We start from the raw sequence: 26,027 nt of genomic DNA, 5'->3' as shown, positions 1-26,027 counted from the left end.
TTAAAGATTCCTTAATGTATTTCATGGGATGAGAGGGTTTTCTGTGATCAAAATAGGCACACTGTTCAACTAGGAGATGCTCTAAACCCAGTTTTATCAATCTTACAGGGATTTCAGCTTAACTCAAGCTGCCCATCTCACAGCTTCTCTACTTCACAGTATAGTTGTTCATTCTGGGGATGTGTCAGACACAGATACAGCAGTAAGTGCTTCATCTATGGCTGTTGACATCACTGTGCCATTTATCACTAGTTACATCCTCTATGTTTTGAGAATTCAAAGTAAAAATAAACATATTTTCTTGCTGTTCTTGGTTTATTTGTAACTGTTTCAATTAATCTCATAAGCAGCAAGTGAGAAAGCCTTCAAGTCTACACAGATTTATTGGACTGGTTTGAATGTGCAATTAAATGAACAACAACAACAACAACAACAACAACAACAAAAAACGAAAGAAAACAAAACTCCAAACTGCTACACTTATGAGAAGTTAAGATTTAAGGATTTGAAGTGATAAATAAATGTATTATTTTGGATTAAAGATTTTGCCTATGTAGCTTGACATAATTAAAAAAGAAAACATTTTAATTAGCTTTTCTCTTTTTTTCTGGTATTTTTTTATTTAAGCTTTATCATTTCTATCAAGATGATAGAAATCTTATGGGGTCTTTAACCTGTAACTATCTCTTATACAGTCTCTTGCTATCTATGTGCTGGCATTTAAACTAAACAACCAAGGGAGTCTTAAATGCCATCATAAGCACATTCATTCCAACTTTTAGTAAGATTGTATAGGTCATCCAGCCAAGGAGCTTGACTTTAGTGTTTTGGGATCAGCTATATCTTCACTGGAGGTTTGAAATTCAATCTTAGATCACTGTTCCATAACGAGCTAGCCCTACAGTGTTTTACAAGAGTAGTTGGCTTCTTCCCTATCTTGACTACTCCTTGACTGTAACTGCATTTTTTTTAATGTCTGTTTGGTTTAGATGCAATCATCAGCCACCAGTATATCATTTCTGGCACCCACAGTGCTCTGAAAAGTGGGACTACTTGATAGTAACTTTTGTATCACTTCAGACAGGTGACCCTGCAGAAAATACAATGGCAGACTATTTGCTACCTTTGTTGATGAGGATCTTCATTGATTTACTGTTGTCTTTCTGAGCCAGGTCCTGCTGATTTTTTTTTTTTTTTTTGAACCAAAGCTGCTAGTGGGATTTGATGATTTTTTCCCTTAAGAATTACCTTTGATTGTATGCCTTACTGATAGTTACTCTGTTATTTAAAGTAATAATAACATTTGTTAAGGTGTGGCAAAAATGAGGTAAGGAAAATAACCCATTCAGAATCTTAAACATGCTATTGCAGATTTCTAAGACATGCCATTTACTATTACTCCTTTTTGTACCATGAAATGAATTCTCAAAGGAGAGTGATAGTTTGCTAGTCATTTAGCAGTGGCTGGTTCTGAGACAGTACGTTATGTTGGCTTTCAAAAATAAGTGAACATATCCTGCTCACTACTTACCTGTCTTTTTCCTTAGGCAGTTTTGAAAGAATTGCTAGTGGAGTGCTGATGACTGACACTTTTTTTTCTGCAGAAATATTTTGAATTATTTTGCCCAAATATGAATTTTTATTTTTTTTAATACTATTTGCTATCACTGTCATCCTTCTCTTTGCTAAACACCAACAAGAATGGCAGAAAGACCTTTACCTTGTTCTGAAAATGTTCTGCATGATCCATCAGTGTGGAACAGGTGATGAATAATTTTCACTTTTGAAAGCAACGCAGGATCTCTTCAAAATGAGGACTTATCTCATACTCATACCTGCCTTTTTTTAATTTATTTTTTACATTGTTTCTATACTTTGGCCTTCACTATTTTTTTCTACTTCTCTTTTACTAAACTGCTTCAGCAGCAATGTCTTTTTTTTTTTTACATTACATTTTATCCACTCTTACAGCTACCGAAGTGACAGCCAATTACCTAGCTGACCAATGCTGCAAAGCTATTTTTGATATTAGATCATCAGACTTGTTTTTCTTTTGACTACTTGTCAGAAGACAAGCAGTTTCTCTTTTGCTTCATGAAAACCAACTTACTATAAGCATCAGTGATTTACCCAGACCTTTCTTTGAAATCCAATAAAATTCATAAATCCAACAAACTCATATATGTATTTAGTGAGGGATTACTACCTTAAAATTGCCTCTAAGCTGGCATTTCACCTGGACAAGTGAACTGATATCATTAGAAATCTAATGGGAAACGCCTCTGTTGTCAGATAATTGCTTTAACTGATACTAAAAGTATAGAGAAGTTATTTAAGTAAAATTTTAACATCTCATTGCAGCACAGGTTTTACTCATCTTTGGTAATGAAGCCTCTGTTCAAAGGTGTTAAGTCAACAATAAGGATGCCGTAACCTTTAGCTGAAAGACAGTAACTTCCTATATAGAGTACTTCAGACACCACCCTTCCACTTCAAATTTAAACCTTCTGCCCTTTGTTACAAACCTGACATTTCTCTCATGTTAAATCTTATGTTCCTTCTTACTGAAGTCAAGCATGTCAGTAAAATTCTAAGCAAGTGTATAAGGTCTGTATAAAAGTGTTTTATGCTTTATCTGTCAGTCTTTGACACAATTTTTACTTTTTTTTTATCCTATTTCTTGCATCTGTTAGATCTCAGTTAAAATTCTGCATTTTACTCACTGGTAAGTCAGTATTGTACTCTCCAGCACCGGGGTTTTATCCAGAATATCCATCTTCCAGGATTTATTCCCCTTAAATTAGAAAGTGTTTATTCTCCAAATTATTGTAGAAGTGCATTGTGAACATTATGTATTTGCCCCAAGGTTTTACAAAAATATTTTCCCAGTGGAACATCTGTCAAGAAAAAAGAAAAAAAAAGAAAAAAAGAAAAGAAAGACTGCCTGGTTTAGGACAACTCTGGTGCCAAAAATGTATTTAAACCTAGGTCTTTGGTATTCCACATGAGTATTCAGGCTGCAAGGTGGCATAAGCAGCTTTCAGTGCTTCTGTCCACTCCCACCTCAACATCATCCTCTTTGTTGTGCTCATGCTGCAGGTAAAGCTTACTGGAGGAGGTCTGGGAATCAGTTTCGTTTTAACCATTAATCTCCCAAACTGAACTGAACGGTCCCTCAGAACACCAGGCAGCACTTCTGTGCTGTGCAGGTGATGGTGCACTGGCACAGGTTGCTTAGAGGCTGTGGAGTCTCCTTCTTGGAGATCCTCAGGGGCTGCCTGGACATTGCCTTGGGGCACCCTCCCCTGGTGTCCCTGGTGGAGTGGGGGTTGAGTCAGATGGACCTAGAAGGCCCTTCCAAATTCAGCCATTCTGTCTGTGATTTGGTACACTGCATTGGCTGTGGAAACTAGTGGTAATTGTAAAAGGACCAACAGCCCTCAGAGTCCTCTGGTTCTGGAAACTCTTTCTAAAGCCACAGATTAAATTTATAGTGATAAGATGAAGCAAAGAGTTTTGGAAAAAAAAATCTTAATCCTTAAAACCACTAGTTAGTATGTATGACAAGCTGTGCCCTGGCACTTCTCCTGTGATAATTATTAGCAACATCAGCCAGCACTGAGTCTTACATGCATAATTCAAATGGCTTAGATAATTCCTGTCTTGAACTTGGAATACAAATGATCTGGACTATATTTTTTGGATTTACCATTTTTTGTATGCTGTTTTGGTTTTTGAAAATGGAAGTCATACTAACTTTTGTGGAGAAAGTTTAATTCCTACACTTATTTTGGAAAGTTGACTTTGTAACTCATCGCTCAGACAGTTACTGATATATAATACTTTGAGGTATAATAGGACCTGAGGACTTAGAAGGGGGATTTCTTCCATAGAAGGTATTTGTCGGAACATGAAGTCAAAAAAGTTTTTTTAATCTGTCTACTGACCAGCAATATATTGGTGATTCCTTTCTGTAGATGCTATGCAGCATTACTGATTGCTGCCTCATTTTTTGTTTCTACTTCACCAGAGGAGCATTGAGGCTACAACTGTCATATTTTGTTTGTTCAAGGTATCCTAAATGTGTTTGCTGGATGATCTGGTTGATCCACCCAGGTGGAGTTCAAAAAGATTAGCTCACTTGACATTTTCCTGATCTTAACACTAAATGGCTTGGACATGGCCAGAAAAAGCTCAGCCTAAAAGTCTTTAAAGCAGCCCAGTCTTGCAGTTTATTGCCTTCTCTTTTTACTACGGAAAAGGGAATGTTTAATAGACATAGCAAAGGAAAGAGGTAAAAGAACAGGAAACATGCATCGCATCTTCATTAATTGATGTGGAGGAGTCCCACTGGAGCATTTTACTGCTAGTGCTGGTCTCCTGAGTTGTGCACTTCACATCACAAGATTGTCAGTGCTGATGGTGGCTAAATAACAAAGGACTCCCTTGGCAGCAGGATTATGAAACACTACATTTGCTTTTCCTGTTGTTATGATAAGAAGATGTTATTCCTTATCAAATTCGGATTTTTAAAATTTTTCATGAACATTTTTTATACAACAGTATATAAGTTTCAATTAAAACAGTTTTTAATTACTAAAACAGAAACCCTCTTTTGCTTGTGGAAAAGGTGTGGAGTTTCTTTCCGCTTTTATTGTTAATCATTATAATCTCTGATGGAAACTCCTGAACTTTATTGTCTTAGGTGTCACTGGTGTCAGATTAAACAAATACCTGTTTAAGAGGCCATATAACCTGTTTATCTCTTTCTGGTAACCAGAAAAACCCTATATCAAGCATACCCATTTTGTCAGCCTTCAGCTCCTCTGCCCTGCTAAGTTGATAGCTATCTTCGATGGGAGAAGTTGAGCCAAGTAATTATGGAAACCTGTGACTTGCCTTCAAGGTTTCTCCTTTTCTTCTTTTCTCTTTCAGAAAATCCTGAAACAGAATTACAGAATTTCTCTTGAAAAAATTTCTCTTTGAGAAGCACAGTGTCTTGATTAACATAATGTTTTTGGTAAAACATTTCAAAACAATCACCAAAAATGCCCAAAGCTCCATGTTCTTACTTGAAGTAATCTTTGTCACAGTGTCTACTCCTTTCTTACCGTCACATGGCAGAGATTGGTCTGGCAGCCACTTGTTGCTAGTGAGACTCTGGATCCATGCAGAGTACTTCATGTATCTGCGTAAAAATACTTTGAAATTAAGCATTTTTTTCCCTCCCTACTGTTGATTTTTGTGTAGTAAATTACCTAAATAACAGGCTAGGTTAAGATCTGCTTTTTGTCATTTACACATCCCAAGCGCAGTCTGTGCTTTTCACCTGTGCTTGGGAATTGTTTTGGGTGAAACAGTACTAATAACAACAGCAGCACATGTATGCTATCACTGTTTAGTGGTATAGAGCGACCAGAACAAAATATATTTCCCCTGCCATAATCCTGAATTATTTTTGTATTATTTCTATATATTCTGAATCCAAGAAGATTTTTGTAACATAGAATACAGTGATAATTTGTGCAAGATGTATGTACCTCTTCTCTTTCTTTTCTTTAGATTTTTTTTCCTCAATAACAGAAGTGAGGGCAGAGTGATAGCAAGGTAGATAGCTAATGCCAGACAAGCTAACAGCTTCTTCATATGTAGCAGTGCTCCTTCTGTGGTTCTCTCTTACCTATAGCTCAAGAAGAATGAGTATCACACATGTCCAAGACGATAAGATCATTTAAATATGGTCTGCTGCATGATAATTTTTCATGCATTTATATACTGTGCCAGATGGTTAGCTGATAAAAGTCAGAGCAAATCCACTGATTGATAAACACCAGGTTTATGGTTCAACCTTTATTCTTTTTAGTTGTTTACATTTATCTTATTTATTTATCTCAGCATACAGACATTTTTCATGGCTTACACATGGGATGATTTTTGTACTGAAAAGACTGATTCTACTCTCAAGTACACATAGCCTCATCTTCTAAGTGAGGACTAAATATGGCTGCTATGTGAAAAATGTAATGTTTTATGTGAGATGCCCACGTATGATAATACCTTGATTGGTAGTCATAGGGCCATGCTTACTCCTTCTGTGTTGGTTAAAAATATTTTAAGTGCATATTTAAGTAAAATTTTTGATTTGTAACCATGTAGTAAAATCAGTAAAATCAAGTAGGTGTGTAATCAATTCTGACAAGCGCAGAAAGTCAGTTGTTGCTCAATAGGGTTCTGTTTGGCTGCTCAAAAAATGTCTCACTATAGTTGGAAAAATACTGAACCAAGTTTAAACTTCAGTAAGTGTGCTGCCAGGACAGCTGATTTTTGTGTCTTTAGAGTGGCTGGATTGTCAGGAATGAGTGGAGAATGGTTTTGCAGGGGAATCATAAAGCTGACATTACTACAGAGATGTTCATATATTGTTGGAGGAGTGAGAATTCTTTTCTGGTTCTTTTATTTATTATTTTTTACTAGGTTTGCTGAAGTGCAGAAGTACCTGAAAACTACATACTGATTCAGGAGAGAAGGTTGTTGCTTTTTAGCTTCCTCCACTTTTATGGCCATAAAATTCCTCTCCCAGAATACAGAGCCGATGGGCTGCCACTGCATCTTTCTGAATTGCAGTTGCCCAAAATGACCTAGCAGTTTTTGAGAGCATACAAGTTGATAATCTGGCTTTCAATTTTAGAGCAGCTTATTCCAAGGTTTTCTATAGTCTTTTATTCTCAGACCCTATGTCCTGGTTCTTTTTGGCCCAAATCTCTCTCCTTTAGGAATAGACTGAGGAATTTACAATAAAATCTACCTGAGATTACATATAAGAAAGCAAGGACATAGGGAAGGAGGGAGCATGATGTCAATTCAGGAACAACAGTAAGGTTCATGTGACTTTGCTCAATCTATGTGAGCCTCTGTGTAAAATAAGTTTTGTATTTAAATGAATTTTTTTAAGCTTTGTATTTTACAGCATATAAGGAGAAAATAAAAATTCTTTGTGATTGGCTTGTAGAGCTAGATATATATGGAGGTTTTACAACAAGTTTCTTAAAGTTTTATGGTTTTTTTGTTGTTGTTTTTTTTTTTCCAAGAGCATTTTTTGTTAGGAGACCTCTATCATGATTAGTAACTATCTTCAGGTAGCAGCATATTGTCAATACATGACAAAGGCTGCTCCCAGGAAATACTGAATCCAGAATTTTGCTGTACTTCAGTCTGACAGTAAAAAAAAAGCCTGGTATAAATAAGAAACAAAAACTGAAAACTGTTTTCTCTCACCCATAATTAAAAAGCAGATGTTCTGTTTTTGTGTTTTCTTACAGCTGGCAGCATTAGAGAGACAGATCTTCGACTTCCTTGGTTTCCAATGGGCACCTATCCTTGGCAATTTCCTACAAATAATAGTGGTCATTTTGGGTTTATTTGGAACCATCCAGTTTAGGCCTCGATATATAGTTGTGGTAAGTCTCATTTATTATCTCTTCTTTTTTACAATTGTTTTTTAAAATTTGTCCCATTACAAAACATGATTTTCTTGATGTGAAAACACCAAATATTGTTTCTGTAGAAACTTTAAATGTCTCAGTGTCTTGTTGAAAATGGAGGTCTAGTGGTATTTCTGAAATGTTGGGAGCTCTAAGAATTACCTAGAGAAAACACTGCAGATGTATGACAGTGCTAAAAGTTGTTAAGTTTCTTTACAGAAGTAGATATGTGGATGGTGTGGGAACATCTACTATTAAGTTCTAGATAAATTAAATAAAGAAAAGAAATAAAAATTGTTTTCAACTTTGCAATCAGTATCAATAGCCATTGAAAAAAAATGCAATTGTCAGGTCAGATTTAGACACACCTTCCTCTTAAATAGGAAGAAGCAAATACTGAAGAAATTTTTTTTGGTTTTGTGACCCATGGCTTACAAGGGAATCTTATATACTCTTACTTGTTTATAACTTTGCCAAGCCCTGTATTTACCATATTCACCCCAAATTGCTGTGAATCTTCTCTGATGCTTGTAATTTGAAGCTTTATTAGACATTTTTCTGTGTCCACAAGATAACCAGGAATAAAAATATTTTTCAAAGCTTTGAAGGAAACAGCCACCAGAAGTATCCCTCTCACATCACCCTCAGTTAAGTCTGCAGATGACACCAAGTTGGCTGGAAGTAACAATATGCCTAGGGGAAGTAAGGCCCCATAAGGGGGATCTGGACAGGCTGGATCACTGGGCTGAAGCCAATGGGATGATGTTCAACAAGACCAAGTGCTGGGTCCTGCACTTTGGCCACAAAACTCCAGGCAACACTAGGCTTGGGGTTGAGCGAATGGAAGACTGTGTGGAGGAAACAGACCTGGGGATATTGGTCGATGTTCAGCTGAACGTGAGCCAGCAGTGTGCCCAGGTGGCCAAGAAGGCCAATGATGTCCTGGCTTGTGTCAGAAATAGTATTGCCAGCAAGAGCAGGGAAGTAATTGCCCCCTGAACTCAGCACTGGTGTGGCTGCACCTTGAGTACTGTGTTCAGTTTTGGGCCCCTCACTACAAGACGGACATTGAGGCCCTGGAGCGTGTTCAGAGAAGGGCAACAAAACTGGTGAGGGGTCTGGAGCACAAGTCTTATGAGGAGCGGCTGAGGGAGCTGGAATTGTCCAGTCCAGAGAAGAGGAGGCTTGGGTAGACATTATTGCTCTCTATAACTACCTGAAGGGAGGTTGTAGTGAGGTGGGAAATTGGCCTCTTCTCTTTTGTAACAAGTGACAGGACTATAGGGAATGGTTTCAAATTTCACCAGGGGAGATTCAGGCTGGACATTAGGAATTACTACTTTTCCAAAAGAATGGTTAGGCACTGGAATGGACTGCCCAGGGTGGTGGTGGAGTCACAGTCCCTGGAGGTGTTCAAGGAGTGTTTAGACATTGTGCTGAGGGACATGGTTCAGTGAGAACTATTGGTGGTAGGCGAACAGTCTAGGACAGGATGATTTTGGAGGTCTTTTCCAGCCTTGGGGATTCTATGATTCTGTGATTCCCTGCAGGTTTCTCCTGAATGGATGACTCAGGTTTCTCCTGAATGGATGACTATTTCATCTCTAGCTGATGGTGTCACTATGTTGAATATTTCAGTTGTGTTTCCAGTAATGGATTTTAAGAGGCTCAAGTCGTTTGTTGTTTTTCCTCACAAAAGAGTGAAATAAATGTCTGCTAGAGAAGGCTCGTTAAACTAGTACTTAAAAAGCTTCATCTCTTCTAGCGAAGTCTGAAATATTGTAATTCTTGACATGTCATGTCTTAGAAGAAAAAGTGAACATAAAGTACACCCAAGGTATTGCTGATGTCGTTTACACTCCCTATGCTTCACAAGCAGAGTATAAAATATTGAAAATGGATTGGTGTATGTAATAGCACTTTTATCTAATATCTCATTGAAGAACTGAGCAGCAGTGTATATATGTATAAGTACTGGTGACTTTTCTGCTTCGTGTTGTCTATTTCATACATAAGACAAAGGAAGGAAGTGAGGGTAAGCATGTAAGAGATTGGTGTGTAAAGTGCAAGAACACAAATCTCTTGCCCTTCAGGTTCAGCTCTGCTTTTCAGACATGGAAGCTTTGCTTTTGCTGCCAGAATGAAGCACAAAAGATGGTGATTGCTTCTGCATCTTTTCCAGCGTAAATGAGCATTTTAGGCTATATAATAATAGACATAATAAATGATATATACTATCTATGATATACTATAATGTGTAATTATATAATGTATTACAATAACAATATGTAGAGATATATAATAATGATCATATATTGTTTATTAATATAATATATAATCCTCCTTTTGCTCAGTTGCTACTTTCAGTCTCTGTGCTGATCTATCATTTGCACCAGTCTAAGCGTTACTTCAGAAACTTGATAAACTATCAAACCAGCACAGATCCAGCTGAAAAACAGCCGTTTGTTAATTTAAGCTCAGATCAGTTCTTTGCCTTGCTTTACAATAAGGCTTGCTGTAGAAGAAGAGAGGAGATGGGGGAGAGAAAATGGGAGCAAGTAGCCAGTGGAAGAGGACAAGAGCACTGGCTGCTTCTGTAACACAGGCTTGTGCGAGCTTAAAGTGCTCACTGAGCTGTAGCCTGAGGATCTTCCAATAACACATTCTCCAGAAGCTGTACTTTCTAGGGGTTAGTCAACGACAGCAGGTCTTTGTCAGCAGCAATAGCACAATAGGAATCCACAGTATGGACAGCAAAAAGCCCTACAAGTGCCATCTCCAAAACAAAAAGGAATCTGAAGGCATCTTTCCCAGGGAGAGACTCAGACTGCTTCCCTCCTGCTTCTGAAATCCTACAAAACAGTATTCTACCTGTTACAGCAGTGAGCCTTAACCACTGACTTCAAATGTAAGGTCAGCTTAATTAAAATCTTCAGAAGGGTCCTGAATTTCAGAATGAGTTAAGCACAGTGTGCAGAGAGATTTCTACCGAGGCTGAGAAGCAATTTGTGCACCAAATTTACTGAGAAGCTTTGTGGGCTTCCAAGACCAACCGTATATGCACTATCAGACACATCTAAGCTCCTGAGTCTTTTCATGTTTGTTGTCCCACACTAGAGTGAGAGTTTGCTTCTGTGAGTTTTGGGAAAAGAAAAATATTGAAAGAAATATGTTTTTTATGTACTCTAACTACTGAAGTTTCTGGTTTAGATTAACCTGGGTCCACTTGAACTGGAAGAGTAATCAAATACTTCAGGAAAAGTACTTTTTTTATCCATTTTCTTTTCCTTAAGACTTCCCTGAAAAACAGAATGCTAGTGTATATGATGCCATCAGAATTCTAAAAATTGAAGTAATGAAAGAATCATGTGAGATACAACAGTTTACTTCTGTAAACTGTTTACAGAAAATTGATTTTATGCACGTGTGTGTGTATACTGTCCCTTCTGTCACACTCTGGTAGAGACCTTGACTTGAACTGAGGAGCTCTGGGGACAGATTCTGCAGTGACAACTGAGAATGATGTTGGTGCAAGCATTCAGAGCCATCGATCTCTGTGAGGGCTGCAGTAAAAGCTGAATAAACACAGAAACAGTTGGACATTTTTAACTCTCCTACTGTCATTAAACCCAAGCTAGCTAGTTTAACACTGGCATTTAATGACTAAATAAGCTGTATAAATTTATTTGACCTTGGTGTAACTATAGCCATTTTGAAGTAAAAGTCAGAATAAAGAACTTACTTTTGTTTCTTATCTTGAATGATACCAAATTTGGGTGGACCTACAACACAGTGACTGATTCTTGAATATTGCTGATGAATACTGTTGTCATTCCAAGTAGGAAAAGGTAGTGTTTGACATTCTTATTCTACAGAGCTTCATATGCAGGACTATAAGAATGGTGATTCCGAAATAAATCTGGAATTTCACTTGCTCATGTATAAAATTCTGAGTTCTCAGAGAACCTTGGGCAACACAAAGAGAGGAAAAAATAGCGTTAACACCAAATGTCCTAATTAGTTTAAATATAATAATTATTACAAGATTTTAAAAATTATTATTTTATAATTTGGATTAATTGTTGTGAACAATTTGTCCTGTCATTAAGCAGGTGCACTATTTTCAATATTTGGATATTTTGTAGCTAAGTAACATCACTGAAAAGTTCCCAGGAGGTAAAATAGTGCTGAGCTAATTCTTAATAATCCTGTATTAGCTCATTCAGAACTTAAAAACATTTGCAAAGAAGGAAAAACAGCTAAATCTGAGTTCTAATTACAGTGTAATACCCCATTCACACAGCTCCATAGTTTTGCTGTGATCCTTTTTGCTGTGCATACCTTTCCTGTCTTGATAGAACTTGCTAACACCAGCAAGATTTTCAGGCTGTTAAAATTGATTAAAAATGATGACAAGATACTTGTTAAAGTTGTTTTCTTCTCCCCTTTTTACTTCTGATATGGAACTTCAAAAGCCTTCTGAACAATGAGTCATATAGCTAAAATTGCACAAATCTGGCCCATAGCTGAAAGTATTAATGAGCAGTGAGAGACAAAAATACACTCAAATGAATATAAAGGAGACATCTCTGCTTTTCTTGCCTTAATTTATTCCACTAAATGATATGATAGGTAGGCAGTGTGTACACTTGAAGAGCCAGAAGGCATTTTCTTTAAAAAGAGAAGAAAGGCTGGACCGTATATGGGACTGTTTTATCTGCTTTACACAGTATTTAAGTATGTAGTGTGCAGTGTGATGATATGCGTGAAATATTTAAGAATCCAAAATTGCTCTTTTGATATTGCTCCTGTAAGTCCTGAGTTATTACTTCTCCACTCAGCTATTTCTGTCCCTTTTCTTGTCATCTTCCCCACATATTACTAAGTAGAACTCTGTGAGTCCTGGTGCAGCTGAGGCACAGACAGCTATTACAGGAAGAAGATCTGATGATTCAGTAGTTGCTGCCTTTCCTTTGACATATTCCTGGGCCAACTTACTTTTCTCCTAATGCCAGTGAACTACATCAGAGGAGGTGCTGCATTTCAGATTAAATGCACACTTGAGATACTTTGTACAACAAAGCTAAAATTACCCAATACTTGCAATGTTCAGACATAATTCTTTCCCCTTTCTCTCTTACCTTTCCATGTAACAAGCCAACCTTCACATCTTTCCCTTTTTCTTTTTGGCATTCTGTCCATCCAACAGCAGATGTTTAAGCAGTTATGTTTCTCTGGTGGATGAAAGGTATCTCTGCAACACTTTCAATATGAAATCATAGAATCATAGTATCACCAAAGTTGGAAAAGACCTACAAGATCATCCAGTCCAACCATCCACCTATCACCAATAGTTCTCACTAAATCACTAAATGGCTTGTAGAGCTAAAAGTGGTAGAGAAGTACCACTGTTACAGAGCCTGGTATTAGGAAAGAGAATCTGAAAAGGAACCTCCTGGGACAGACAGTAATCTAGCCTTTAATGTTTAGGGTATATTCTCTCCTTGTAACTTATAGGCCTCCAAAAGCTTCCTCACCCCATACAGAATCTAATCCCTAATGCAAAATGACAAAAACAAGATAGCATCCAAGGAATACATGTGCAGAAATTACCACCAATATTCTGGGATCTTTTCAGCAGAAAGCATCTGTTAGGCAGTAGTGTCCAGATGATTTTTAGGTAGTGCATGATGTGGACTATAAATAAAAATAATAATGAAAAATAAACTAAATGCACACACATACGCAAAAACAAAAGAAAACAATGCAGCACCTGTGTGAAAAATTCTTTCTTCATGCCAGATATGAAAAGAGTTTTTAAGTTGAGGAAGAGATCAGATGAGACAGGGAGAAACTGAGTGGGGCTAGCAAAAGGTCTTTGGGCTAGAATGCCTGGATGTGAGTGGTATGAATGTGTGCTGACACAGCAGGACAATCAAAGTTCAGGACATGGGGTGGGAGAGGTTGAATGGCAGGTCAGATCATGAAACAGAATAAGGGAGATGTCCTCGGAGGGAAATAAGTCCCGTAGATCAGCATAGACCTGATGTTTCAGGTCCTTCATCACTCCTTCACTGACAGCAGCTGTTTGACCATCTGTATGCTGCTCCCCGGACTGTTGGCCCTTCCCACAGAGGATGAAAACTCATCACTGCCACCAGTTTCTCTGCTGGCACAAAGCAGAAGTCTTTGTAACAGATCTAAAAGTTCTGAATGCATTGGATACATATAAAGATGTCATAGGGGCACCTGCATTTCAGCAGGAAGGGCAGACACCTTGTTTTTCTGGTGATGGCAGCTATAGAATACTAACTTGATTTGCAGAAAACAGAAGATGTGGGAAGAATGAAGCACATGCAGAAATAAAAGCCTGCTTTTGCTGGGCAGGCTGTTCTGGCTAGTTGAATTGTATCTCTGCTCTCAAGAAGCAAAATCTTTCTTACACAAAGTCACTTAATCCAAACTTCTTGCGTTTTCCCCTTGCGTTCTGGGTTCCTGATTGGAGACCTCATGGTCTGATTTGCACACATGCTGAGTACTAGGCCACTGCGTGCTGAACAATGAGCTTACAAAGTGCTGGGTAAACCCAAGTGTTCTGAAAATGAACAAATTTAAAAAGATCTTACATTGGATGCCTTTAATGTATGAACACTTGAGTGCAATCTCTGCATGCATTAGAACATCACTGGCAATTTTGTAACATAATATGAACTAGTTAATGCTTGTGCGGTTCTCACATTAGTGCGAAGAGCATCTTAGAAAACCTCATGAGGAAATTAATATTCTGTCTGCAGAGAAGGGTCTGAGTGACAAAGAGAGATGGAGTACTGAGTTATTCAGTGTTTGAATAACATAGGATCCTTTCTGTCTACTGATTTAGTTAATATTTGTATTTTATTGCACTGCCCTGAAGAAAAACTAAGGTGGCATGTATAACCAGAATTCTGACATTTCCTGATATTGTTTTCTTGCTTTTGTTTCTTAAAACTTTTCTATTAGTACAGTCTCCCTTAAGCACCTATGATGCTATATAAGGAAAAGTTACGCTACTTGAATTATAAAAAATATGAAAAACAACTTTTTTACATTAGAAATTATGTAGAACTAGTTATTGACTGTGTAATTATTGTGTTCTTAAGAACAGAACCTACATTTATAATTCCTGACATTCAGAGGGTGTAGGAGGAGCCTCTCCGTTATACAATATCTGTGTTTTGATGTGCTCATCTGCTTTGCCCTTGCACTTCTCTTTCACTAATTATCATAGTGGATAAGTAGAACAGAGTAGTAAAACAGAATAGCTTGGCCTGGGAAAGCACATTCAGATAGGTTTTATCTGCATGGTCCAGAGATCCTAAACAGATTTGTCTTGACCTGTCAGATCAAGTGTGTTTCCCATTGTTAATGTGACGATAAATTTCATTCAACAAAGAAAGAAAATTATTTCTTAAAGAGATTAAATTCTCCTGCATATTCAGAAATCTGCTTTTTATGAACGGTAGTGCCTGAAATATGACTAAAATCCCAACTGCTGGGCTTGAGTTAAGCATTCATTAATTTTGAGCACTCTGCAGCTGATGTTCTTAGCACCCCAAATTGAGAGCTTATGATGAGTTGCTACAAAGTCAGAAAATGGGATAAAAAGGGATATCCTCTTCTGAGTGGATCTTATGAGTAGTACAGATCTTATACTGCTCACAGCCCATAGAAGCTTTGTCTGTTTTATAATAGCCCAACCCTTAGTTGTTACCCTGCCTGTCCCTGTGAGCTAGAGAGGAGTGTTACTCTCATTTTGTTAATTAATGATCTCTTTCTTATGCCACAGACATCTTCAAACATCCTAAATACCTCATAAAAAATTAAATTACACAGCTAAGATGTTCTGTGTTCAGAAACTGCCATACTCATGTAAGGATAATGTAGGTGTGGAAAACTTCAGCCCTCTTCAGTTGAACTTTTCATTGTACACCATCAAGAGAGACACTTTCCTGACAAAGCCAAGTTGACAGCACCCGTGAAATGGAAGTGGAATCGGGCACTGTGAACATTAGGGTGGTAAATTTTTCTGAGTACATTGAAGGAAAACAGTAGTAAATTAGCCTCACCTGGTTACAGCTAATTAGACTTGCAAAGCCACTTAGCAGCAGTTCTCCATTGTGAAGGTTATAAGCACATAAATTTTAAGTGGCTCTGCCACTGCTCATTATGATTTTATGTGAGTGCAGCTCCAGTGTGACTGAGAATGTACTTAGCCAGTCAGACATGAATGCTTCTGAGCTGTGCTGTTTTGATTGTTAATTGTGCGCAGTTTTACTGTCATATATAGGTAAACAGTTTATCCATAAGGAAACAGAGACAGTAAATTATGCTGACAATTCATGTGTAAAAGATTATTTAAGGCAGACGAATCAATCTCCCATTCATGCTGTGGGTGGATTATGTCACTGTTGCACTAAGAGAAAAAGCTGGAGAAACTAGAAGAGATTTGGATATGTCCATCTGATAAGGGTGCATTGTAGGGTTGTGTTCACAGCTATAAGGGCTGGAAAGCCAATGGTTCAGGCATAGTCAGCTGAAATAATAATCTAATTAAATTATCTTCTACTTTAAAGTATTAAAAAAGCAGACTAACCTTTAACATTTTCATTTTCTGTCAGGATCCAAATGTCAGATCAATAGATCGGTTTTCTTTGGTGTTTTCTTTTTTCTTCTGCATTTCTTCATAAGAATGTGTAGAATTTGGTCCATTTAAGTTATTGTACTATTCTGAAATAGCTGTTAACAAAACTAAAACATGAGTTACTGACCATTGTTCTGAAAGTCAGCATTTTTTATGTGATTGGTACCAGTAGATAGTGTAAAACTATATTGAATAAATCTGTTTTATTAGTATGCATTTAGAGCAGCAAAGAATATCAGATTTGTAATTTCCTGTGATTCTTATGAGACCTATGTGGAGAGAACTCCTTTTCAGAACTGTCTGCACTCGATTGTTCCCAGAAGAACAATGTTTATTGATATCAGTGTGTTTTTTTTTATTATTGATCTGCTCAGTTTAAAGCCCGTTCATCTTCACATTTTATTTTTCTGTCTTTTTGCTTTCATCTGGCTTTGTGTTTAGTATACGGTGTGGACTGCCCTGTGGGTCACCTGGAATGTTTTCATTATCTGCTTCTATTTGGAAGTAGGCGGACTATCTAAGGTAGGTCACTTACCATTTTTAGGGTTATGGGAGGGTGTGTTAACAACAGAACTCTTCTATTTTAGAAGGTTGGAACCATAGAGGAAAAATGTTGCTGTGTGAACATACAATCAGATCTTTAGAGCTGCATTTCAGTAAGAACTCCAGTATTTGAACTTGTCTACGATAATAAACAGCTGTGGTTTAGAAATACGTAAGTGCAATGTATTGGAATTACAGTTGCCTTCTGAAGTAACATCTGAAAAAAATATATTGTTCAGCAGAAAATCTAGGGTTCTTTTTGGTTGTTGAAAAACAGACAATTCCATTTTGGGTGAATTTTTATCTGTATATAAAAATATATATGAATTTCTGAGGCTGCTTTGAAAGCGGATAAAGAAAATTACTAAGAAAGTTACTGTAATAACTTGTAGAGGAAATTGCTTTCACGGTGAGAATGTTAATTCTTTGTAAAAAAGAACAAATGTCAAAGGATGGCTTTTTTCACAGCTGAATAAAACTTTCCTTTGCTTGGCACTTAATGCTCTAGTTCATTGATTTCTTATTCAAAGCGCTGATTAGAGCAGACATATTTGCTGGAATTATCAAGATATGTGTTGTGCTCATAAAATGTAGCACTTATGTTAGCATAGGTTATATTTAGCATTGTATCTACAGTGAATTCCACACAATATTTTTAGATTTTTATCAAATTGTTAGGCATAGATTGCATTGACCTTTGTTTACTATGTCCATATTTAAATGATTTCAGTATATCAGTAGCACAAGTAGATACTGGGATTATTAGTATAATAAATGTCTGTGCTACTAAAAGTAGGTTAAACAAAATTGATTATACTACTGTTGATTCATGCAATGGTTTTAGAGAATTTTGAACTCTACTCATTTCAGATGGAACTGTTTGTGAGCTATGGTATTTTTATGCCCATCATTAAAACTCTCTGGTTTTGTTAGACAACAAGCAAAAAAAAAAATGGTGAAACCAGCTAATAAGAAATAAAATGTAACTTGATCAGTAAAAATTCCATTACAATTTAAGATTTACATGATAATTTCCTTTGGTGATAAAATTTCATAATGAAAATCTAAAACAGCTTATTTTTTCTCCAAATATGATCTACTACACCAGAACTTATGTGCTTGATAAGAAAATGAGTGCACTTCATAGATCAAAATAAATAGTTGTATTCAGATGTATTGACTTAAAAATATATTAGGTAAAAAGAAGTGTAACAGACAGAAGTGATGAATGCCTAAAGTAATTGTTCTTTCATCCTGGTTTATAAATAGGTTGTATTTTTTCAATTAGTTTGGTGATGTCTGTTATCATAATGACTACAGTATTTTTTAAAGGTAACTAGTATGTTTATCTATGCACCTAGGAATTGAATTGAAATTTGCAATGTGACCCTGAGTTCTTGAAAATCAACGTTATCTTTCCATTGATTGCAAATGATTTTTATTGTGTCCTTACTGCTAAGAACATTATAAAAGAGCAGGTATGACGTGAAGCACTATATTCCAGTTTATTACCATGAACCACTTTTTTTTTTTTTTTTTTTTACTTTATATTTATGATAAATCACTAGGTAAAGACGTGATAGTACAAATATGACTTAAACAGATAAGAAAAATCCCCTTTTTTATTATTTAAGTTAATTGATCTCAAGATTTTTGTGGAATTTTTATCAGGTGGTTTATAATGTTTGAAAAGTTGTTTCTTAACAAGATGATACACATGCAGTTATCCTCATTGAAGTTAACTGTTTATGTACAAATTGCATCAAAGACACTATTATTAGAACCATAATAAAAATAATAGGATGAAGAATTTTGTTAAGTAAACTATGAAATTTGGAGTCCTATCAGTGCTGTTTCAAAAAAGTGAGATGATGTGGTTATCAGCCCATAGAGGTATTCTTTTCACCATAAATGTAAAATTCTAGCTATTCACAGACTGATTGATATTTGACACTAACTTAATTGGGGCTCATATTTTATGTAACATTGCAGCTTAACATTCATCATTATTCTCCATGAATATTCTTTGACGTTGTCAGGAGTGATCGAAATTTGCTGTTAGAGAAGCAAGTTAGTACCACCATCAGAGGCTTTTCAAAGAAGGCCATTTTCTCAGTGTTAAAATCTCAGCTGGGAGTATTCAGCTCTTTCTGTGCTGTTCTTTTCTTTTTTTCCATTTTAAAGGGTTTTATTTCTGAAATTAATGCAAATTGTTTATAGCTTTTAACCTTTGTTAATATGCTATCAGGGAAAGTTAAAATGCTGTCTAGCAGATGACTGATTTTTATTTTTGTCTTTTTAAGAAGTACCACGTACATTTACTCCTACAGGAATTAGAGTTAGCTTTTGGCTGGATTTTTGTGAATGTGTTAGATCTTCAGTCATGAATGCTATTATAAAATATTACTTGATGTAATAATAGATAATAATTGTATTTAAATGTTCTGTGGAATATACATACAGTGCACAAGCTAGACTTTTCAAGTGTCCTAATAGAAATCCCATTGTAGCTGAAATTCAGCTCAGATCTTATTCTTGCTGCTGAAAGGAAGATTTCTTTGGAATATTCTTTCTGAAATCTGCCAAGAAATTCCTTTAAATTTAATAGACATTTTTACTAAGAAAGACTTGGGTAATTTGTGCCTCTTTTTTGCTGTGAGGGTCTAAAGGTAATATTTTTCTTTCAATTGTAATGCATAACATTCAGATTTTTGTTTGTTTTGGGTGTTGTATTTTTAGGGGGGAAGGTTGTTTGTTTCTCTGTTTGGATCTAGTACACTAATATCTTTTTTATTGAGAAGAAATGATGAAAACTTCTGTTGCCTACTCACCCAGTGTCAAATCACGTAAATGACTTGGTTGTCTTCTTTGAAGGATGATGCTTTTTCTTGAGAGTATTACAGAAACTCTTTATATTTTTAGTCGAAAACTGATTTCATGTTTTAAAATCTTTTGTCAAAAATGAATTTTCACATACACCCAAATATTTTGGCCCGAATTCCCACCAAAGTTTCTAATTCTAAGAGTCTGGTGAGCCAAACCAGAGGGGAGAAAACTGGTGGGGATAAGTAAACTGAGATCAGGGAGTCTATATATACTAGAAGCATTTATGTTCTGTGGCTATAAGCTTATGGTTAAGGAAATAAGTCTTGGTTCTTGCTCTAACTAATATTTTATATGAAGAGGAAAAGTTGCACAGAAGAGTCTGAAAGTCTCTTTTCCTTATGAGGAGTGACTGAAAGAACTGGGGCTGTTTGGTCTAGGGAAGAGGAGGCTGAGAGAAGACCTTATTGCTCTCTTCAAAACCCTGGAAGCTGATTGCAGTGGGAGGTGGGGTTGGTTTCTTCTCACTGAGGACAGAACAAGGGGAAGTGGCCTCAAGTTGCAGGAGGGGAAGTTCAGCTTATATTTCAGGGAGAACTCTACAGAAAGGTTTGTTAAGCACTTCAATAGGCTCCCCAGGGAGGTGGTTGAGTCACCATCCCTGAATGTGTTTAAAATCTGTTTGGATGCTGTGCCCAGGGACATGATTTAGTGGCGGGTTGTTAAGAGTTACGGTACTATGGTTAGGTTGAGGTTGGACTTGATAAATTTGAAGGTCTTTTCCAACCTGAGCAATTCTGTGATTCTATGAAAGGAGACTGTCCCACAATAACTGTAATATGGTAATTAAAGCAGTCTCCTGGGAAATGAATGAAAAGATTCAAGTCTTCTCAGGTTCGGAAGGGAAATAAGCCTGGCTTTCCTCCAGGTAGGCTATTTTAAGCACAAGACTAATGAATAAAGGGCTCATCCTTAAGTACCATGTAGGCAACATAAGATCAAGGACCTTTTTCACTTCTGTTACAGAGCTGCATACAAAATGTTAATTTTTTTTTTCCAAGGGCTAAAGAAGCAGTATTTGATCAGAAATAAAATGTTTATAACTTAATTTTTTTTGTCTGCTACTTTAGGTTTCTAATTCTTTTTTTAATTTCCGATTTTAGCTGTGCAATCCCACCAATGTTGTAGCAATGAAAAAAATGTCCACATGAAAAATGAAAATTGCCTATATTTTTCATATGCTACTTTTATGAAATGGAAAGCATAATTTTTAGTGTTAACTACTCTGTGCGAAAGAAACAAATCTGCTGTTATAACATGACCTTTTAAACCTCCACTGCAGGATGACAGATTGCTACATCCACTCACCTTTTAGCTGCTGAACTCATTAATTGTGTGGATGTTATTCTACATCTCAAATTGAAAATGTTTTAATTACCACATTCAGGAGTATGGACAATCTTAGAAATAAATGTATCAACAAAAGGATTATGAGGCAAAAAAAAAAAAAAAAAAAACACATTACCTAAAGTATATTTGAAAACAAACTTTAAATTAATCTTATCTGGTATGATGCCTGAAACTGTCATTTTGAAGTGTTATATGATCTTTTTAAATGCGGACAAGAGTTTCTAATGTGTATACACCAGCTTTCCATTCATTGCAATACATTCTTTAATGTGCTTTTTACTTTATAAAGGAGTCTTCATTTGTTTAGTGTGCACAGCTGATATTTCTGTCATTTACCGCTCTCTGATATTTCAGAACAAATATGAAAATCGTTGTGTTTGTTTCTATTTATCATTCACTCTGCCAACTAATACTCCTTTAATGGATCAATTTTTTTCTGTTTGTTTCACTGGTTATTAATGTGAACTTTACTTGCCTATAGTATTGCCCTTTATCCAATGAATTTATGGCAGCACTCCAGCTGTTTCTACAGCATTCCTTTCCTGTTGTTTTCTATATGTTACCTAAGCAGCTGGGCAGTATTTATTATTATTCTGTGATGTTTTTGTCTGAATTTCCACAGCATGCTTCTTCAGGATAAGTTTGCCTCTTTCTAGATTATTTTAGTTTAGATGTCAAGATTGAACTGTCTGTCAGCTATGTCTGTTGGTGCTTTTGATGAAGGATTTGCATGACACAGACATATATTCAGTAGGAAACTGCTTCTAAAACAGCTTTCATTTATTATCTGTTCCTTTATTTTTGATGTGGAATATAGGAGAATGAGACTTCTAATTTCTGTGGCACTAGCCTCATTACGCTTTTCACTGAACTCAATAGAAAATTTACATGTGTAAGTAGTAAAAAGGTGCCTTTTCACATATATTTTCTAGTAAAATCTACTTTTATCAATGTGTCCTTATTAAACTAGAGACGGAAGTACACTAAATTTTCACATAGCTCTTTAGTTAGTAGATAGAATTGTAACTGTTACAACTAATTGTTTATTCAATCTGAAGAAAAAAATTGACTAATAAATTGCTTATTACAGATACTGTGGGAATAAAATCTTAATATTTTTTAAACAAAATATAATACATCAGAATGAGGGCTAGCCATGTGGACTTTTATTCTGCATACTTCTTGAGTCCAGTTGACCCCTTTTGGTGCATGTCTATCAATCACTAATTGTGCAATTATATCTAATCATCTCAAATTGAGCAAGTTAAGCACAAAGCTAGTGACATTTTGTAATTAATAGAGATCCAAAAGTATACTGGGGGCTTGTAGTTTTTATTTTGTTTTGAGTTTTTTTCATGGGTTTTGTTTGTTTGTTCGTTTGTTTTGTTACTGTGGAATGAAAACAGAAGCATTTCTTGAATTTACGCTGACAATATCAAACATAGTGGTTCTCATATTGATGCGTGCGAAGTGAGAAAATTAAAGCAATTATTTTAGCGTAATTATTTTCATAATTAGCTCTATGGTAGAGCCTGTTCCAAGAAGTGTCTGAACAAAGTTGGCAGTGTCTATAGAGCAGCAAAAAAGTGCTAAATTTAAGAAAAAAAAAAAAAAGTAAAACCTATATGGAAAATCAATGGAAAGAGTAGAAAGGAGGCAAGATTTCCTTAATCTAAGAAAAGTCTGTATGTAAAGCCTAAAATATCCACTCAACTGTAAATGATTCTTATGTGGAAGATCAGTTGTTTTCATATGTGCTGGGAAGAGAGTCAAGAAATAATTTGCTGAGCATATGGAAGATTTGCTTGAAATTTTAAGAGAAGCCTTCTAGTAATAAACTGAATAGAGTCTAGCAGTGTTACAGTGCTTCATCACTAGATATGAAAGAATATTGATCCAGAACAATGTAGAGAACTCTTCTGCCCAGCTATTTTTAATCTTTAGAAATCAGGCTCTGTCAAGCTAAAACTCCAAGTTAATGGTCATGGTAATTTTTTGAGTGGGAGTGCTAAATATGAAAAAATGAATAGAAGTTGAAAGTGTAAAAACTCGTCTTTAATCAGCTGACTAAACTGCCAACTGTGACCAGAATGACATTTCAACTGAGGAACTTGAGGTGGATCCGTCTTTTCCCTTCAGAGCGTGTGTGTGTGGACACAGAAAATGAGGAAGCCCAATGGGGGCTGCAAGGTAGCTGGTTCTTGAGCATGCAAAATGGGATTTTAGTTTTCAGCTATGTGACACCAAGTTGGAAGTGGAGCTGTTGGTCTTCACTCCTGACAGAGACTAGCCATATGAAACACACAACTCACTTCCTTTGTGTTCTGTTGATGGATTTTTAATTGAACACAAATCATTGACATTCATAGTAAAATATTCTTCACGAAGGAAAATGTGATAGTAGTAATAGTATATTTCTTTGTTTGATGTGGTACCTGACTGTTGTGCCCAGCTCAGTTGAAAATTTCTTTCCACACATCACTGACTTATATTAATTGCTTTTGATCAGTGTGTCTCTTAGGCCTTGAGGGACTACATATCCAGTATTCTCATTATTCTCTTAGCCTACAAGTTTCTGTATGTCCATTTTTTCAATATGTCCTGTATGTTTCTGGTGACATTGTCACTTGCTACTGGCTGTAATGTGTGCAGTAACGGAACACACTAAAGCATGGATGGATGTAGCTGTAGGCAATCTGAAATTTCTGGACATCACAGATGAGTAGTTTAATGGCAGTAGTTAATTATAATCTCTTCTTAGTGTGTACTCTAATAAAACTAATTTTGTAGAAATTAAACCTGATGAAAGAAAGGTTTTCATTTCCTTAATATTTTATCCCTCTTGCTTCTTCCTCCTTTTCTATAAACCCTAGCAGGTTTAAAAAGATTATTGTTTTTAAAATTGTGTTCCAGAATCCTCTCTGGTATGGGGAAATAAGAAATGGTGATTAAACACTATTTAAGTAGATGTAAATTAATATGAAGGAAAAGAAAACCAGGTCCAATAAAAGTTACAGTGCTTGATTCATGCAATCCACTTGAATTCAATCTTTACTCTTTCTTTGAACTAGTTCTCACTAACAACTAACAACAGCAAATAAGCATTCTGTAGAAACACTTGGCTTTTTCTTTTAAATTATTATTATTTTGCCCTCTCTTCCAACAGAGGTTCCACTAACGAATTTTTGCTAAAAAATAGAGTTCTAATATGACTTCCTTTGTGAAAGTTGCTCCTCCCATCCTGCTGCTTTCTCACCATAAAGAGAAATAACATCCAGGTTCAATTGTATTTAATATTTTTCCGTAATGTTCTGTTCTAACAGTAAACTTTTGAATTTTTAATTACTTTGGCAGTAAACCTGGAATCCAATTTACTGCAATTTTATGCAGTGTAATGTTGAACAGAAACAACATTTCAGAGCTTCAAAATAATAACTTTAATCTTGGCAGATATTAGGTACTGTTAATCCTTAATTCAATATGTTGGTGATGTGCCTTTCAACCTATTATAAACAGTATTTTCTGGTGTTCTGTTAGGCTGACATCAGTATCACATGCAGTTTCTGCTGATGCATGTAGTTCAGAAAACAATGAGTGTTTCCATTAAAAGTTAGAATACAATCAGCCATGAACTGTGAATTCATAATAATGACACTATGGAAAAGTGCATTACTTTTTTATTATCAATATGTATTTCTTATCTATCTCATGTATATATCATATATATCTGCATATCCATGCTGGTAACTAAAGGAATGCTACATGTAAACTGATTTAGATAACTTAATATATACTCAAAAAAAAAAAATAAAATTAAAAAAAGCCAAATTTACAGAAACAGTTTAGCCTGTCAGTATTCTAGTTCTGAAATGCGTACATATTCTTTGAATTCAAAATTTTGAACTGTCAACTGACCTCAAAGACTTGTATTTCAGTTAATTAGTGGATGATTTTTCATGTTCCAGATTTCACATAACCAAAGCCTTTTTTTTTTTTTTTAATTTCTTTCAGTTTATTCTGTTAAATTTTAATGAAATACATGCTCATTCTTAGAAGCAAAATTATCACACATCTAGCTCGATGGCATTACTGAAGCATAAGGTCAATCTGAAAAAATATATATGGAACAAGTGGCACACAGATAAATGCCAGAGAAACTGCAAAATATGTCATTCTGATGTTAATTAGTTTGTTTAGGTGATATGATCACACAGCAGAAAAACTTAATCAGGAGTACATTCCAGATGGTGCAGAAATTGAATTTCATATCCTTTCAGGTGACATTTACAGCAATTCATTAAAATATGCTTTTAAACAAAAATAAGGTCCTTTTTTAACACCTTGATGCTAAACTCTATATTTGGATGTTTGGACTGATATTTGGAAGAGACCAACATTCTTCATTGATTTGGCTAAATGAGATAATGCCATTGTTGTTTTGATTTGTTTGGTTCTTTCTTTTGTTGTTGTTTGTTTTGCTTTTTTTTTTTATCAATAAGCCATTTCAATTCCATAGTTTATTGGCTTTTGGAATAACAAATGTGATATATATATATATATATATATATATATATGTAGATAACTGCTTCAAAAATAAACTTTATTAATATACACATTACATTCATATTTGTTTGAATTCACTAGCTTAGACTAGTGAACCAGTGACTGAAACACCTGTTAAATGAGCATGGCCAGCTCTGGGAGCACAGGTGCAAGCAATTCACCTGTGTGATGGGAAGGAGTGGACTCAGGATCTGCCCCTCCCTAACCTCATTTAAGGGCTGACAGCTAAAGGTAAGTTTCTCTACTTTGAGTTTGCCTTCTCTGGGTATTTCTAGTGTGCTCTTAGCATCAGGTGAGTGAGTTATTCATTCATTGCTATGTCTATCATCTTTCGTGATAGTGGCAGCTACATTCTCTCCTTAAACAGTACACCAATACTTAATAGAAGTGCTAAAATGCTTCCTGTCACAGAGGAGGAAGGCATGCAGCTTGCAAAATCACTCCAAAGAACTTTTGGATAAGAGAAAGAAATAAGGATGTTGTCCTAGCTTGAAATGGGTCCTGTGGTGCAGAAAGGCATATAACAG

General features: G+C 35.8%; 1 protein-coding gene across 1 annotated transcript in view; it reads left to right on the top strand.

The window, feature by feature from the left end:
* NKAIN3 (sodium/potassium transporting ATPase interacting 3) overlaps window positions 1-26,027 on the top strand; it is a 326,199-nt gene that overhangs the window by 148,473 nt on the left and 151,699 nt on the right. The window contains exons 2-3 of the mRNA XM_065751928.1: window positions 7,320-7,457; window positions 16,603-16,683. Coding sequence (XP_065608000.1) covers window positions 7,320-7,457; window positions 16,603-16,683 — 219 coding nt within the window. The remainder of the gene's footprint in view (window positions 1-7,319; window positions 7,458-16,602; window positions 16,684-26,027) is intronic.

Source organism: Cyrtonyx montezumae, unplaced genomic scaffold (assembly GCF_038088225.1).
Source record: "Cyrtonyx montezumae isolate F1298 unplaced genomic scaffold, pur_monq_1.0 scaffold_8, whole genome shotgun sequence".
In the NCBI taxonomy this organism is placed as follows: Eukaryota; Metazoa; Chordata; class Aves; order Galliformes; family Odontophoridae; genus Cyrtonyx; species Cyrtonyx montezumae.
Note: the sequence above shows the minus strand (reverse complement) of the source record. Positions and strands in the feature narration are given on the sequence as shown.